At 39.3% G+C, this 18382-nt stretch overlaps 1 protein-coding gene across 2 annotated transcripts in view; it reads left to right on the top strand.

Moving 5' to 3' along the window:
- nrg2b (neuregulin 2b) overlaps positions 1-18382 on the top strand; it is a 70224-nt gene that overhangs the window by 40363 nt on the left and 11479 nt on the right. For both annotated transcript variants that reach the window (XM_044362931.1, XM_044362930.1), the window contains exons 3-5: positions 539-657; positions 1440-1563; positions 11913-11971. In XM_044362931.1, the coding sequence (XP_044218866.1) occupies positions 539-657; positions 1440-1563; positions 11913-11971 (302 nt within the window). The remainder of the gene's footprint in view (positions 1-538; positions 658-1439; positions 1564-11912; positions 11972-18382) is intronic.

Genomic DNA, 18382 nt, shown 5'->3' with positions numbered 1-18382 from the left:
AAATGACAGTATGAGGGGCATTTGTGACACGTTACACTATTAAACAGTTAATTAAAAAAATAATTGATAAAATAAGAGATATTGGAAATAATCATTAATCTAAAATCAGCCTGACTACAGACACATTAAGAGCACAAAGTTAAAGATATGAGTGACGTCCTCTTATTTATTGTTGTATAGCAATATTAGGTTTTGGTTTCATTTTATGCTCTGATCAAATGTCATTTTCCCCTAAAACAGATTTTTTGGTTACCTCCTACTTTAAAGTATCTGTTCTATGGTTTGTGTTTTATCAGTTACTGCATTGTATTGTTTCTAACTGATTTCTGTAATCCTGTAAAGAGTAAGTCTAGTCTGTCTCTGGTTTTAATAAGTACTCTCCATTAGCTTTGCTGGTCTACCACTTACATTACATTTCTCATCCAGTTAGAGATGAGTCTGCTCCTTTTTTGAAACAACTGACACTGTCTTTTTATCTGCTCTGTATCACTCTGTCTCTTGCCCTCCTCTTCCTCTGCCTCTCTGCTCTTCACTGAAGAAAAAACTCTAAGGTGCAGATCAGTCGTGTCCGTGTGGAAGACTCTGGAAACTACACCTGCGTGGCTGAAAACTCACTAGGACAAGAAAACGTCACGAGTATAATCAGCGTGCAGATCTGTGAGCAACGACACATCCCTATCTATATCTGTATATATCTGTACAAATGTGATACTGTTCTGACCAGTGAAATTGGATTACCACATTATTTTAATAAAGATTTTAGAGCTTTTTGTTAACATTCAGCAGTTACACCTGTCCGCAAAGATTTGACAGCACACCTACAGTATGTCTACACTCAATAGAGGTTTTTACTCACCAAAGAATAGAATCAAATGTGTTTATTATAAAGGCTATTTAATATCAAAGATGGAAAAATCTTAATTATGTTATCACAAACGTAAACTGAAAAGTAATCAGTGTAATGCAATGTAATCTCTTGTTCTCAGGTGTACTCTTTTTTTCAACAGAGTATCAGACTATTTTAAAAAATGGAAATAAGAAGTCAGACAAGAGGAAGCAGTCATAGTTGTTACAAAACAAAAATAAGGAAAAACAGGATAATGGATAATAAACAGGACAATTATATGCAAATATACCCCAAAAAGTCATTGCAGTTTTTAAAGGAAGAAGACAAGAGTACGTTGGTGTATCTGATTGGACTTGGTTCTCTTTACTCACAAAACCAGCGGCTATGAGCCCAGAAAGTAGATTTGTCACACTGGTTTTTTTCAAAATTAATTTACTGAAGCAGACTGAAAGGTCTGTGGGAAGGTGTGGCATAGTATCCACAGTAGTACAAAACCTGCCAGTAAAATGTGAACACCCTGTAATGTTACAGTAGCAAAGAGATGACAGCATATTTTGCCGATCTATTTCTTGTCTGTCTGGCCTTTTCGTAGTGACCACCACCACCCCGTCTCCAGGTGTGAGTCACGCGAGGCGCTGCAATGATTCGGAAAAGGCCCACTGTGTCAACGGAGGAGACTGTTACTTCATACATGGTATTAACCAGCTGTCCTGCAAGTAAGTTGGTAGTTCAGTCGGCCCCCGTTCCCTCGATCATCACTGTGTAGTCGCTCCCCTGGTCTCTCCTCCCTCCCTCTCTCCCTCTCTCCCTCTCTCTTTCCGTCTGCCTCTCTTTGTCTCTCTCAGGTCTCAGACACTGTGTTTGTGTAGCTAGTCACTGCACTGCCTTGTCTTCAGTTCCCTGGTTACACCCTCCCTACATACACACACTTACAGCCACCTAGCCACAGGCTTGTTGTTTTCAGTTTTTACCAATAGTCATAAAAAAAGGACTTGTGCAAGGAGCTAAAATAGATTTTCACCTAGACATTATGTCCACATGCATTCAAAAATGTGTTGTATCTTACTCCAAAAAGATCAATTTACTGTGAGTGAGGTTAGCTTGTGACAAGCACAGCACTGAAAATGCCTCTGGTAACATATATTCATGAAAATTTATTTTAAATTTTATTTATATACAGTACCAGTCAAAAGTCTGGACACACCTCTACATTCCCTTGAGTGAGAAAGTGTGTCTAAACTTTTGACTGTTACTGTATGTACATCATATGCGTAGTATATGTCTTTTGTGGTAGTTATATTTTTCTCTTACTTTGTATAAGTATTTGTGTAGGGTGAAGATATAGTAGTAGCAGTGCACACACCTCCAAATCTTGAACACTGTATCACAGTTGTGGTAAGGAACACCGGCACTCACAGATTTATAGTCTTTTAATTTATTGTAGCCAAAAACAAACGTATTTCAGTGTCACTTCATGACACTGATGATGGCTTCTAGGTGTAATGCATTTGTTCTTGCCTACAATAAATAAGACTATTGATTTACTTGTGTAGGTTGATCATATTTTCAAACCCTCTAACCATGATCCTTAAGTGTACCGCACATTAATCCACACACACATATATGCGCTTATGCACGCATCACAGGTGTTTTCAATTATTTCAGCACTTAGCACACTTACCGAGCGCACCATTCAACACCATGGACAGCACCTCAGCAGACGAAAAATTTTCTTTTCTTTCCCAAAATCCACCAAGGTATTTGTCAGTGCGCACAAGTGCAGGCTGCCGGCTAAATGGCCGACTGTGACACATTTTCTGCCAGCTTTTTTTTTTTTTTTAAACAAAACAAGGTAAAAATCTCTTTGTGGCCTATAAATAAATTTATAGGCTATAACATAAAAATAACTTCAATTTACATCTTCACAATGCTATGCCACAAGCTGGTCGCGAGTTTAAGATTAACACATCAAGACATTAAACCATAATTCGACCTGGTTAATAACAAAAACCGAGGAAGAGCCTTTAAGGAAAGTTGCCTTTGCAGTCTTTCTTCTTCTCAGCACGTAAAGCACCGCTTATGTTTGGCCATCTTGAGATGATCTTTTATATCGGCATTTCCACCGCGTGTAACCAAAAATGTACTCTTGAAGTATCTGCAGAACGCAGCATTTTCATTTCATTTCATTTCATTTCTTGTATTTATAAGGACAACACACATTAATCAACATTTCTGTAAATGTGCCAGTGTTTGCCAGCTGGCTAATTTTCAGTAGTATTTTTGGTAGTCCTTTGGTGAAAAGTTTTGAAACCTATAAAATGATAAAATTTACAGAACGACAAGACAACAAGACGCTGTAAAGACAGCACCAAAACAAGAACTCTCAAGACAACACAAGCCATGCAGGGCAACAAGGAACAACAAAACATCAATACTGCAATAACAAACACCATTTCCGCATATATAGCTATAAAAGGAACACAAAGCAGCAAAACACAGCCAAGCAATACTGACCACAACCATTAACAGTAGACAAATAAAATACAATGATCATTATGTTGATCTTGATAAAATGTTAAAAGATACAGTTATGGGTTAGTAAAATGGTAATATACACCTTACACACAAGCCATGTAACACAGGAATGTAAGACACAACTATAAAAGAACATACCACATTGTTAATAAAATACTAGAAGATATTCCATACATACCCAAGATATGCAAAACTGGCTGCCTGGTAACAGGCACAGGACATGTGACAAATAAGCAGCAGGTTAGAAAGTGATAACAGCAATAATAAAATGAGTACTATGTACTATGTAGATTAGAAATGTTCATGTCTGACTTTTCAAAAGCCAGGCCTTGAGTCTTTGTGTGAAGGTGTGGTAGGTCATGCAATTTCTTATTTCATTTGGTAGGTTGTTCTACGATTGAGGAGCTCTTACAGAAAAGCCTGATAGGCTGAAGGATCTGGACCTGAAAGGAATTACAGTCCCCTCTCAGAGGAGACTCTCATCTTGTAGATCTGTTTGAATTTTTCTGCTTAATAAAAGTACTAAGTGGTGGAGGAGGCTTGCCATTTAGGATCTTAAACATCAGGCAGGCATCAGTGTATTTCATTAGATTTTCCCAGCTAAGGATGTCATATTTTTCAAGAATATTGCAGTGATGGTAAGTATTGGGTTCTCTGTCTAACACTTTGAGAGCCTGCTTGTACAGAGAGAGGGAATGGGCTTCAGTGTTTTACCTTTTGCTTGAGTCCAGCTTGTCATGCAGTATGTTAAAGTGATCATTGCATTCATATATAGTTTTGCTGCTGTAGTTCTTCAGCAGTTTTTATATATGTTAGATAAGCCAGGTTGTACTTCATTATTTGCTTTACTTTCTTCAATTGTTTTTTGAAGGATAAGGTAGAGTCAAGGGTAATACCAAGATATTTAACATGAGAGACTACTTGTATGATCTCTCCAGACACATAGACTTTGGGATCAGTTAGATGCAGAGTGTGGGGCAGCAGTGGCTCAGAGGTAGAGGGGTCGTCCACTATTCAGAAGATTGGCGGTTTGATCCACACCTCCTCCAGTCCACATGTTGAAGTGTCCTTGGGCAAGATACTGAACCCCAAACTGCTCCCGAAGGCTATGCCATCGGTGTGTGAGTGTGTGTGAATGCATTAGATACTCCTCCTGATGAGCAGGTTGGCACCTTGCATGGTAGCCCCTGCCATCAGTGTATGAATATGTGTGTGAATGAGTGAATGTTGGCATGCAGTGTAAAGCGCTTGAGTGGTTGGAAGACAAAAAGGCGCTTTATAAATGCAGTCCATTTAACTTACACACTGAACTCTGCCTGCAAGATAGGACTTCATCCAATTCAGTGTGTTTCAGGAGAAATTAACATTTAAAATGAGTTTACAGTTTAGTATTGATGGTTGACAGTATCAAATGCCTTCTTTAAGTCTAAAAATATGGCTCCAACAACACCTCCTTTGTCCATTTTTAGTTTGATGTTTTCCAAACAGTTTGCTGTCTGAATGGTTGGAGTGGAACGGTTGGTGCAGTGTGTAAGGGCTACAGTTGAGATGAGTGGTCAACTGTTCAGCAACACATTTCTCTGCGATTTTGGAGATGACGGGTAAGATGCTGATAGGCCTGTAATTGCTCACATCAGTCGGGTCACGAAGGCTGACTCCAGTCCATCAGAAACTTCCCTTCTTTAACAGAGGTATTCTTTTTTTTTGTTGCCGGGCACTTTACGAAGGAAGGAGTAAACCTCCTGGAGCTCTTTAGAAAAGACTCTTTGGCATGATAGCTAACTGGTAGCATACTGACGGTTCTGTGAGAAAGAGCTGCAAGTGTCATAGGCTAGCAACAGCCTTGACAACGACACATTGATTGATTGACACACACAGAGACAAATCAGTGTTTAATTCAGATGCGTGGTGCTTTGTTAATGTTTTTATATTGGATTAGGTAATTATGAGTGGGACAGAGTTTTTAAATCTCATGTTGGAAGGTACATTCCTGCGCTGAGTGTTTGAATGCGCACCCAGAGACTTCCACCGACTGAGCTGGTTAACTTCCAGTTAGCTCTCTACTAACTTGAACGGGGATAAAAGAATTGAATTGTGCGGCTCTTCTAGACTTTCCGAATTTTATCAGACGTAATGGATTCAATTCTGATAGTGAAAGGAGTAATTTCGTGGGGGTTGTGTGGTGCGCAAAACAGTTTATCCACAGTTTTACAGCCACGGCAGTAGCGACGGAGTAGGCTACAACATAGCCTATGACGTAAGCATGTGTCAACAGTGTTTTCATAATTGCTCTCACTGCCAGAAGGGGGAGACAAAAGTCCCACACTCCAGATTTGATAGTTATGCCCCACAACACCAAGGCAAAATCCTTGTACGTGCAAACCTATTTGGCAATAAACCTGTTTCTGACTCTGGTGACTGTTGTTGGTCAGTCTGTTGGTACGTAACCATAAGACACTTTGAATACTAAGGGCAGCCAGTAAAGCAAAGAGGACAGAGGAGTTCTAGAGGAGGTGAAGAGGTATCAACATCCATCCATTACGTCAGTGTTAGCATATCTTTAATACACTTGTTTACTGTGATGTTAAAGTAATATTCAACTGTATGCTCGTTACCTCACCACAGCATTGCCAACCCTTAACACCCAACATTATCTGTAACACTCAGTTGATGATACTATGTTGAATATTACTTTTAGTGTAATGTTAATACAACTTACATACATTAATGATATAATGCCTTCAAAGTATACATAGGATTGTGCAGATTTAGCCTTTATTTGTAAAGAGAGACTTTTCTAGCTGGTTCAAGGAATTGAACCAACAACAAAGAACCTAATACTGGACATAAAGAACATAATGTTGCATTATATTGTATTTTTTCGAGATAGAATTTGTATCGAAACACTTCAAACCATTATCTGTTGACAAATAAGCACATAGCATTTTTTTTACTGAGGCACAATCACAAGTGAATATGATATTTGCATATTTAGTGCATTTTGCATCTGTTCTGAAGTAGTCTCCCCCTGATGCTGCTAAACACTGGAGTACAGAGCTGTAATTTTGTCATTCCTTCTTCATCACTTCTCCTGCAACAATTACAACATACTGATGTCAGGGAATCATACTTATCCTGCTCTTTACCTTTGGTATAAAAGTGTCTGTGATTGTGCAGCTGACACTTGATGTTGATGTGCTTTCAGTCCAAACATGTTTAGCAAGTGCTCAGTAAGACATAGACAGCCTGGCCCTGACAGCATATATCTTCTTCCCCTTTCATCCAAATATATTTTTCTTCTCTTTCTCCTCCTCCTTTTCTGTGTGACTGTTTGTGTCACCATGTTTTTTGTTGTCCCAGTAGAGGAGGAGACAGGATAAGCTGCTTGACAAACTAATGGTCACATTCATGGCAATTTGAATCTGAAATGTAGAAGCAGTGATGTGGTAACTATTTCTGCATTGATGCAGTCCAGGAGCGGCTAAAAGAGTTTGTTGCTCATGCTAACTATCCAGTTCTTCTTCTTATGTTGATTGAAATAATCTGTAAATATAAAATGCATCACTTCCTGTGAGTGGGAGGATTTTTGCCCAGGAAGGAACTACCAGACTGGTAGGTGTTTAGAACAACAACTGCAAAACCTCTTCATGATCTGGATATTGGATGAATCACTGTTGTTTTATACCAACTAATTACAGAGAAAAACAGAACATGTCACAAATTACAATTAAAGCAAAAAACAATTAGCATCATTACCACCATACCACAGCTGGAAGAAAATAAATGCAGATTTTAATAATAGGTCGATATTGCCAAACATATTGTAATAGACTCATCTTACACTAGTGTAGTAGAGGTGAAAAATAACATCAAAAACAGCTGTAAGCTCAGTGCAGTTTTTAAATTTGAACTGCATTTGCCACCAAGCTTTGTATTAACCTAAACTGTTGTTTTCAACTTATTGAAATGTATGCTTTCCTGCTTGGAGGTTTTAATCCTTCAGTTCCAACTTGCCATACATGCTGGGTCATTTTGTAGAGGTGTATCAAACGCTTCCCCTGACAGTGTGGATTACAGATGGCGTGTATAGTCGTGCATGTTCAAGAGCTTTGTTGTTATGCTTCCTGTACGATTGGTTGTATCTGCTAGAAATCCATGCTTAGATCCTTTGGTGTCTGTTCCAGATTTCTTTGTTTCTTCATTTCCCTCTGTCTCTCTCTCTCTCTGTCTCTCTCTCTCTTTCAGTATATCTATCCTTTGCTTCCCCCTTTCACTCACGCTCTCTCTCTGCCTTTCTCTCTATCTCTCATCTGATAAACCTTCCGGTCATTGCTGAAGGATAAATCAGGAATTTTTTTTTTCTACATGGTGCTGACAAGCAGAAAACTTTGTTCGAGAGGGTGCATATAGACATTACGAGCTGCGTATAGAGCAATTTCGGGGTACAAAATGTGCAAAGTGCAGGACTGCACAGCCGTCTGTGTATGATTGTGCTACATACGATCATACTGCATATTTAAAGAGGCTACAGCGAGCTAGCAAGGAACCAGCAGACTAGCCAGCAGTTTCCAGAGAGTTACTGTAGCTTCTTCTCGCTTTGTCATCCTTTGTTGGCCTGTCTGTTTGAGCCAGTGGATAACAGGATGTAAATAAGACTGCTGTCTGTCGACTGTCTGTGCTGTCTGTTCACTTCAGAGATATATGGACCCCCACTCATACCCATGACACAACTCTGCACAACGGCTGCAAACCAGTGCACTGCACAGTACTGGCAGGCAGTGATAATTGTTAATATCCTTAAATTTGAGGTGATACTTGCTAAACTCTTTTGTGCCAACCATGGAAACATATAATCTCCTCCTCCCTGAAGGGGAAAGTAATGCTGTGCTGCAAAATGGAGTCTGTAGGTGAAAGTGGAGGACAGCACATACAGAAAGGCACCCTGCTAAAACGTGGAGGTTAAATTGGACATACGAGCTGTTGGCAGGTTAGCGCTTGCTGTGTCTTGCTTACTGAATGTACCTTTCAGTCTATGTTGTAGTTTTCACTGTAGCATTTGAGATAGTTCTTATTAATCTGTGGTTTAGATATCATGTAAACTTTGTTGGTAAACTACAGTCTGTCAGCCACCAGAGCACATTAGCCCCTGTATTCCCAGCTATAGATTGAAAATGCCAAATTCCCCCTCATGGATCAATAAAGTTCATTTAATCTAATCTAATCTACAAATACCACGAGTTCAGGCTAGTATTGATGTCAGAACATAATGTCCATGGCTGCTGGCTGCTGTTTTTTTTTCTTTTAAATTTGATGACCCTTTGTATAATGAATGTAACAAAATGAATCACAGGCTTTGCTTTCATTCAGACGGTTGGAACAAAAGGTGTGCTGGCTTTTTTCCCCTGTGCTCGTTCTCATGGCTGAAAGAACAGTGCAGTCGGGAAAAAAAGGGAAAGCAAGCATGGGCAGATAAAGGGTGGAGAGAGGAGGGGAAATGAGAAGCAAAAGAGAGAGAGAGAGAGAAAAAAAGATATACAGTAAAAGCTCTGTCGGCATAGGGCTGCTTTTGCTCCGAGTGTCTCCCACCTCTCTCTCTCTCTCTGCTCTATTTATAACTCTATGGGAAATTGCTGAGTGGGCTCTTCCGAGGGTTTTTGCTGTAATTGATTCAAAATGCAAGTTGTCTCTTTAGTGGTGAGAAAGAGGAGAAAAGGATACCCAGTCAGTTTTATGGACAGTATATGCATGAGGGTAAGATGAAGGTCTTTGCATTTTAAACTGGATGTATGTTGACCAGATTCTAAATCACTGTAATAAATACAGTGCGGTTATTACTCTGGGTGGCTGAAATTGCCATAGAGCTGCTGTTATGCTATAATGACTGTAATGAGGCCACACCCTTAATATCATAAAACTGTGGTTTATCAGTTGTAGTGATTTGTGTACAATGTGCATTACACTTTAATCAGATTTACTATAACATACATACTTTTCATTTGACTGCAGAAAAATGTGATTTACTATCAATTATAGCAATAAAAAGATGATATCAATTATGGCTGGGTAAAAGCCATGACACCCATTATAACACACTATTCAAGACATCTGAGGATCTTAAGCACTCTTTCAGAAAGATTACTTTTCTCAAGGACATCATTTGAAATGAGGTCATGTGTTGTCTTGATAAGAATGAATAGACTAGAAAAGAATGGAAGTATCAATACTTTGCATCAAAAATACCAATATTGTGGACTATGTATGTGTTATGTATATCAATTTTCTAGTTACTGTGATGCAGTGAAGAACCTGCTTGTTAGTTACAGTGTTGTGAGTTTGATGGCTGATGCCAGAATATGAATCATATTCAGCCCGTGGTATCGCTGACAGCTCACCACCCATCCAGAAACAAAACTCCACATTGCGCAGCTGCATGTAAACTGTTGCTGTTATTTATGCCCAAGAAATACCAAAACCTATTCCAAACATTTTCATACTCACACATTGTGGAGGGCTTTCTGTGTGTGCGTGTGTGTGAGCGTACGTGCGCTCTTGTATATCTGTCCTTGTGAAAACAAGTTAAATATGAGAGTTTTCCATTTTTGCATTTGTCAGAAGGTTGTTTTGGCAGGTCCTCATGTTTAAAAGCTTAGTATAGGGGGTTTGGGGTATATTTTGTGATGGGTTACCAGGTTTTCATATGAAACACACACACACACACAGCATTACACAGAGCCAGAATATTGTTTTCCATGGAGAATGCAGCTGCAGTCTGCTAAACTGCTGCATGTCTAAACAGGGCATACTGCATATACTGTATATCCTGCTGGGTTTTGCATCCCACATTTCTGCTTCATTAAAATTTGACCTCAAAATACAGTGACCTCTGTAAAGCACATCCAGCAACGTTCTGAGTACCTGTGTGTTGTTAAAGCAATAACCGCAGCTATACCTCTACACTGCAACATGTTGGTAAAGTCAAAACTATAGCAGGAAATGTCCAGATGGTCAGTTATACAGCATTGTTGTTCACATATTCAACATATTCTGACTCAAAAGAAACCTGACAGCAGCATCTAGTTGAGTGATGCTGTTTGCATGTTAATAATAATAATAATAATTTAGTACATTACTCATGTCAAGTATTTTAAAGCTGCAATAAAGCTGCTCTAATCAATATTTCCATATTAACAATGGATCAGTGTGACGTGAAAAGGGGTCGCTCATAGTGATGAACCCACAGAGAATGATCACCTGACTGCAGCTCCCCACCGATCTATGGACTGTTTTAGTGTCTTTCAGCTCATTGTTTTAGTTTTCGAGCACACACACAGCTGTTTCCAGTGAAAAAGCTCTGATAAACCAACTGTAAGCTACATGACCATCACCAAACAACAGAGAGATAAAGTTAGAAACTAGCTGGTGAACGTAGTGGAACATTTAGCAGCTAAGAAAACAAAACAGAGCTCAAAGGAGAGCGAATATTTGCCAGGTGGCCAGAATCATGACTCCTAATGAATGCTGTTTTGCTTCTTCTCTGTTGGATGTGTAAATAGGCAACAATTAGCTAGCATGTGAGCCATATTAACTTAATAAGTTGATATTATATTGATGTTGTGTTTAGAGCTTGTTCAGCTGCTCCCAAGTGACCAAAATGAATCAATTGATGCAGGTTGAAACATTTTTTTAACTCACAGAAACACAATCCTACCGATCTTTGTACATGGCTTAACAAATCCAGGCTAACATGTTAACCAGTTAAAATGATCTTGTTAACTGTCATTCAACTCAGTTGGATTGACTTGTATCTTGGGTAATGCATTTGCAGTATTAACAAGAACTAAATATGCTCATTCAAATGTAAACTGCTCACCCAGCATATACCAAAAATATAAGCAAAAAGTGCTCTAAAAGGTTTTTTAGAGATATTAAATCTTTATAGTTTTAACATTTTTAGTACAAGGAGTAATAATTGGCCTACAGTTTTGTAATGAACATCAAAATACTGGATGTCAATTATAAATCAGTGTTCTTCAGTGTTTTGGGGAGGGGTTAAGAGATGTATGCAGTAAATGAGAGTCTTACCATCTAAAATAAGGCAATTGTTGGTGTGTATGTTTGTGCGTCTGTGCTTGTGCACATCTGTGTTTGCGTGTGTAAGGGGTTGGAGGCTTTATGAGTGCAAGTTTGACCCCCTCCTACTTCCTGCACCACCATCACATGACCTCCATGACTGTGATGATGTCTTAACTGTAGCAGTGATGTCATATTGATGGCGGTGATGTCACGGTATGCGGGTCATCTCTCTCTCTCTGTACTTGGTGGATTGTGCTGTTTCTAATCCCTCATTCTCTCTGCTCTCTTATGTCTCCTTCCTTCCCTTCCTCTCTCGTCCCCTCTTTTCTATCTCTGTCTTTGTGTATTTCTCCTCCTCTCTTTCCTCCTGTTTTATCCCCTCTCTTCCCTCTGTGTCCTTAACCCCACCCCCCATCCCCCCTTTCCCCCCCTCTGTGTCTTGTTTTCCCTCCATCAGGTGTCCCAATGACTATACGGGGGACCGCTGTCAAAACTCCGTCATGGCCGGTTTCTACAGTATGTCCATTTGCTCTTGTCTGTCTCCTTCCCACTGAGATGCTGCATGCTACATCGGAGGGGTTGGATGGAGGGAGCGTTGTGTGTGTGTGTGTGTGTGTGTGTGTGTGAATGTGTGTTTGAAAACCTGCTGTTATGTTTCATGTAAGATAATGTGTGTGTATGCGAGTGTGTGTTTGCATGTGTCCACCCCTTCCTCTCCCTGTCTCCCCTGGTTCCTCTGTGGTGCTCCTCTGGTCAAAAGAAACAACCAATCGATTTATTTTTTTACACATAAGATATTTTTCACACTAATTGATCCACTTGAAATTATTTAAGCAATAAGCACCAATGTTTTCCATTGTGTCTGACATTTTAGACGTCTAGGAAATTTCTCACATTATATTTTTGTCACAGCTTGATCCAGAGAAGTGCCCATACAGAAACAGAGGAGACAGAGAATGAACACAATAAGCAATACAGGAAGTTGAAGTTGTTTGCTTTTATTGGAACACTGTCACTTTTCTCTGTAGATGGTCCATTGGTGCTGCTTAGTTTAAACATCTGAAAGCGAACAAGGCAAAACTACCTGTGTAGAAAACATTAAATATGAGGCTGTATGTCCTTAGTCTTTGCTGTGCCCTTTCAAACAAAGAGAAAAATGTTTTATTGATTTAAATCACCAGTTTGTGGAGTAGGAGCAGGACTGACAATTGAACTCTTTAGATGGAGAACAATATAAGTCCTTCTGACATTATTTTGAACAGCCGCCAGTCATTACTGGAAGCTACATTATGTCCAAAATCCAAATAATTTGACAAGTGAATGAGAGTAAGATTGAGAATTAGAATATGTTCAACACATCAAAATAAAGTCAGGTAATGAGATTTGAAAATATCGCCCATAGTTATTTACCTGAGGGCCAGTTCCTTTGTGATACTGATGCCCGTATAAGTTGAATTTATATTTTGAATTTAGATTTGAGTCACTTTTAAACTGAGGGATCAGGGTAAAGCCTAATGTTGGGAATGTGATAACGTGTTGTTTTCACTCTGAGCATCCATGGGTCATCTGATGAATTATCTCATTATGGCATGTGGCTAAAAATGCTGCTTGAAATGTTTTAGGGTTGACTTCTTTATGTTGAGAAATGGTGTCACATGTTTTGCTTCTCATCACAGTGGTATTGAATTAAAGAAATAGTTTGATCTTTTGGGAATATTCACTTTCTTGATGAGAGAAGATCGATACCACCCTCATGTCGGCGCTCCAAATATGAAGCTGGAGTCAGGAGATGGTTAGCTTTGCATAAACAAGGAGAAACAGTTTCTCAGTGTTTCCACATCACACTTGTTTAAGTTGCATACTGGACCGTGATTGGGTCCAAACTAGTTGTGATGTCACAAATCATGCTTGTATGTAAACACCTTAAATTCCAATTTTTGGTGAACACAGAGACATTTTCTGTCTTTAGCAGATGAATTTGAAAACAGCCTTCTAGTTATATCATTCTGCACAGTGAAGCTCAAACATTGCAGTCAGATAACAATAAGAAAACACATTTATGAGTGGAGAGGGACTTTAAGTGTAAAAAGCTTTTCAGACTTTTTCAAAACTTTGGACAGAGCCAGGCTAGCTTTTCCCCCTTGTCTTTGTGCTAAGCTAAGCTAACCATCATCTGATTCTGGCTTCATATTTAGCGCACAGACATGAGTGGTATCGGCTAGAGAGGAAATAATTAAATTTCCCGAAATGTCAAACTATTCCTTTAAATCATTGGGATACAAAGGGGTCATGTTTTGTGGCTCTCCTCCTGTGATTGCATGATCAGTGACACTGGATCACATGTGTATTGGAACCAATGCATCACATGACACGTACATAAAAATTTAAGAACCATACAGGAGAGTCAATGAGTCCTGTAGATTTGGCCTTGCTACTTTTATCTCCATCTGACATGTGTGTTACTTTCCCAGCAATCACAGGGAGATACATTAGCAAATACAACACCCTCTTCTTCTTGTTTCCAGGGGTTAAATATTGTTGCAATGTTGTCTTGCTTTGCTGTTTCTCTGTTGTGGAAGTTTTGACACTGAATAATGTGATTTTTTTTAAAAACTGAGAGCAGGTTTACATCATGAAATATCATTACTAAATGGAATGTCTTGCTTATTTTTTGACCCCATCATCAAGCCTTGTCTACATGCTGAAATCTGTCTGTGTGACGTTGTGCTTTTATTTTGCATTGTGGTGCTCTTTCAGTCAGTCGAAGGAAACACCTTCTTCTGCTTTAAGTCCGTGTTGATTTGTTACTGCCTGCTTTTCTAGTGCTGCGAACATAAAGCACTGTCAAAAATGTAGAGCAGTTAAGGTTAGGGTGGACAGGAGATTGGCTGACTTTTTGTATGAGCGTCTCTCTTTACGGCCAGTAATGCATGCAAAGCTGAGATGATTTCTCTGTAAATCATATGAAAGGTTATAATAGCTTCACGCAGCAGTAGTGGGATAAAGTGCTATACAAGAGGTACGCTGTAATCAATACAAAGGCACACAATTGACATTAGTCAAACGAGTTACAGCACCCACCCCCATTTGCTGTGCCAGCCTCATCGACTGTACTGTGTTTTTATGTTGGAGAGTAACTCACTGCTTTTTATCTTTTGTTTTTCTTGTTTTTTTTCCCTTTTGTCTTGTTTTTGTTTTGTTTTTGTATTTCTGTCCGATGTTGTTTACTCCAGAAATGAGGTCTAGTAAATATAGCAGTAAGTGATGTGGCTTCTTGTCTTGCTGTCTTTGTCCGTCTGTCTCTGTCTCTGCATGCCTTTTCCTGCCTGCTGGCTTCTCTTTCCTTCTGCCTTTGGTTCATTTTCTCCCTTCACTTTTGATTTCCGTTTGGTTAAGTTCTTTTTTTTTTTTCTTTTTTTTTTTTCTGTCATTTCTGGGGGTCACAGAGCTGAGGCTGTCTGAGTTGTCTGTCTGTTACTGGACTGTACACATGTCAGTCACTATGACTGACGGAGATTCAACAGCATTAATTAACTTACATCCTGGTTCAAGCATATGCAGGACATGAAAATAATATACAGCAGATCTGCTCCAAAGTGGACATTACACCTGACCCTATCTGTCTCTTTCCTTTTACCACGACAACTTTCTGTGCTGGCAGAGCTTCTCAGAATTGAATTTATGGGTATGGAACATTATTATTCATTTTGCTGTGCTTAAAGGGTTTGCCAAGATCCTCTCACAGTCACACATTATTGTGCCATCTTCTTTCTAAAACCAACAACTGGGTCTCTCTCAACCTGTCCCTCTTTTTTTTTCCTGCCCACTAACCTGGTTTGAAGACATGTAACCTTCCCTTCTCTGCATGCACTCTTCTCACAATCTGCCAAATTTGGAAAAGTAGACATTAGAGAAAGAGACAAATTAATTGGAAAGGATACATTAAAGGAAAAAATAAAGTACAGAGGTGAATTAAAACACAATGTAATAGGCCTTGATATAAATCTGAGTTGTGTTTATCTGGACACCATATCAGAGTAAAAGCTACCTCCTTGTCCAAAAATCAGAGAATATTTCACGTCAACAGTAAATACAAGTATCGGGCTCGTCCTCTGGGCTTTGGCAATGTGCATATTGGCTTCAGCAGCCTGTCGAATAAAAACATGCAAGCTGCGAGTACTTTTGCAAAGCGTTGCCAAAAGCCAGCAAAAGGCCTGACCACATAGTCTGTCCTTATTATTCTGCCCTTGATTGACTCAGTGACAGAGTCGAGAGCTCACCTGTCCTAAATCAGGATTGCTGTTGGCTCCACTGTGCCAGCGAGCTCGCCTTCCCATTTCCCTTCGCCTCTCTGTATCAGTACCCTGTGACACACACACAATGCCGGGCCAAGGCTCTCGTAGGCTTGTCAATCCCTACAGAGGCCCTTTATTTAGAAACTCTCCCCCTCCCTCGCCCCCCCCCCCCTTCCCTCCCCTTCAGTGGCGTGTCTAGAGCTTTTTGAGGGAGGGGAGAGGGGGAAAGCTGAGGTGATGAATTAGGTAAAAGGGACAATTTCTGATTCACCTGCTCCTATTTCCAACCAATCAGATTGCAGAAATCTTATCAATAAATTCAGCTTTCTGATGTGTTCTATCATATTTTCAACCAAGTTTAGCCCATAAGAACCACAGCTAGATACATAGAAAGATAGTTTAAAGATAGATAGGTGCCACTGCGGACAGTTTTGGCTCAAACTGAAAGGAAACATTGAAACATTTGTGTTTCAGACAGAAAATGACATTGAAAAGCTATTATTATCCTGCAGGGACTTCAATTTGGCTGTGACTAACAATCCAAGGGCTTTTATAATCCAGTTTTTGTTGATGGGAGGGGGGGACAAAGTGAGGCCAGTTTTTAGTTTCTGGGGACCAGTGTGTCCCGGGCCTGTGTCCTGGACACGCCCCTGCCCCCCCCCCCTCAGCCCCTTCTACATGTCTACATGTTTCCTCTTGCTACTCCTTCCTCACCACTTTGCTTTTTCGCCTTTTAATCTCTCCCTCTTCCCCTCATGTTCTGTTGTGTTTGTCGCTCCCTCTGTCATTGTGTCGTTGCGCTTGCCGTTCTGACACAGAGTGTTATGCCACAGCAGGCCCAGAAATATGAATTAACCTAGATATACCAAGATTGGGTAGTATTCACTGTACCATCACCACAAACCTGTGAGAGCTTAATGTACTGAAGTGTAATGTGATCCAAATTTGTCAGAGATGTACTCAACAGCAAGTCCTTGCTATGACATAATAGGGCTGTAACCAGCTCGACCCTGTCACCAACAAAGGCTTTAAAGTTGCGTCACAAATTTCCCAGAAATGTTGTGTGGAGAATTTAATGTGAGCAAACAGCAAAATGTTAAACAAAGGATAAAGGCTACTCAAAAATTATATCATGATGTAATTATAGGTTAGCTGTGTAACAAGGAAAAGTTTATTGTTTTTGATGGTCAATGATACAGTAGATAATCTGTAGCGTAGCCAAACAGACATTTTTTATTACATAAGATTAATGGTGAATTCTGGAACAACAGTTACACGTTATGGTCATTTTATGACAACTATCTCCAACAACACAAAAATAATGAATACCATGATACCATGGATACTAAAACACTGTTTCCACTTGTTTTTCAAGCAAATAACTTAGCTAATGGTTACATTCGTACAGGTGTAACAACTTTGATTTCAGTTAAAGTTCAAGGACAGGAAACTTCAGTAACATTAGGATTAGATTGTGATTTCTCAAATATTATTTAACTACTCAACAAACAAGAGGTCAGGATTAATGATGGGGTTGCACTGATTAGAGCAATGCTTCATTTTACAAAGAAGTAAAACTTTAATTTTATTTATACATCCCAAAATCATGAATCCCAAATTTGCCTTAAAGTGCTTTACAATCTGTGCAGCCAACAACACAGTCTATCCTGAGACAAACTCCACAAAAAACTTCTTTTAGCTGAGAATGAAAGGAAAAAACTTTAAGAAGAGGGATCCCTCTTCCAGTAGAAGTTAACCGGTTAAATCCTGTTAATAAAAAAAGTCCCACCATTAAAAATGTAGCTGTTTGTACTGTAGTCCTTGTTACCAAAATCAGTGGACCTCCAGGCCTGAGAGCCGTATATAGGATTATATAGATTGAACTTGTTAGCATGGCAAAAAAAAATCCAGATTTTAGATAAAATTTACTTTAAATGATTGCAGAAATGTATAAAAAGTAAAATATAGATAGTTGCAGCATATTTATTCCTCTAAGAATAATATCAAAACTACACCCTTTTATTCTGTTTTTTCTTTAATGTTATAACACAGTTAAGGAGAGCTTTGTGGATACCAAACGTTTAATCTTACCCCTCGGCCATTGTGGTGTTAACACTTTGAACAAACAATGCTTTTTTTTTGTTTTTCATTGTGAGGACAATTTTTGTTTTTATTCCATTCATACAGGCATGCATTCAGATCCCCTCCAGTACCATCTGTGGCATTACATCCCCATGGCCATTGTAATACACTTGTATAGGGACAGCAGGAAGATTATGTCAGGCTGTAGACATTGTTTGCTTTTCATCATAATATTTACGATATTGTAGATTTACTCCTCTGTTGTAGTAGCACTGTTTGACTGTAGTACAGTTAAAACTGAAAGTCATGTGACATGATAGAGTTGTTTTACAGACAGCACAGGGGATAGGATGGCAGCAGATAATACTGATAAAACAGTTTCTGTAGTTATCATCAATGGAGTAGCGCTCATGCTGTGTGTGTGTGTGTGTGTGTGTCTGTGTGTGTGTGTGTGTGTATGTCTTGTGTGTCTGATTTGTATTTGTCTGTCTGCGATGCATGAATGTGTGTGTGCACGTGACCATGTGTGCATCTGTATGTGCATGTGTTT

The sequence above is a fragment of the Thunnus albacares genome, chromosome 10 (genome assembly GCF_914725855.1).
Source record: "Thunnus albacares chromosome 10, fThuAlb1.1, whole genome shotgun sequence".
Classification (NCBI taxonomy): domain Eukaryota; kingdom Metazoa; phylum Chordata; class Actinopteri; order Scombriformes; family Scombridae; genus Thunnus; species Thunnus albacares.
This window is presented reverse-complemented; position numbering and strand designations above follow the sequence as displayed.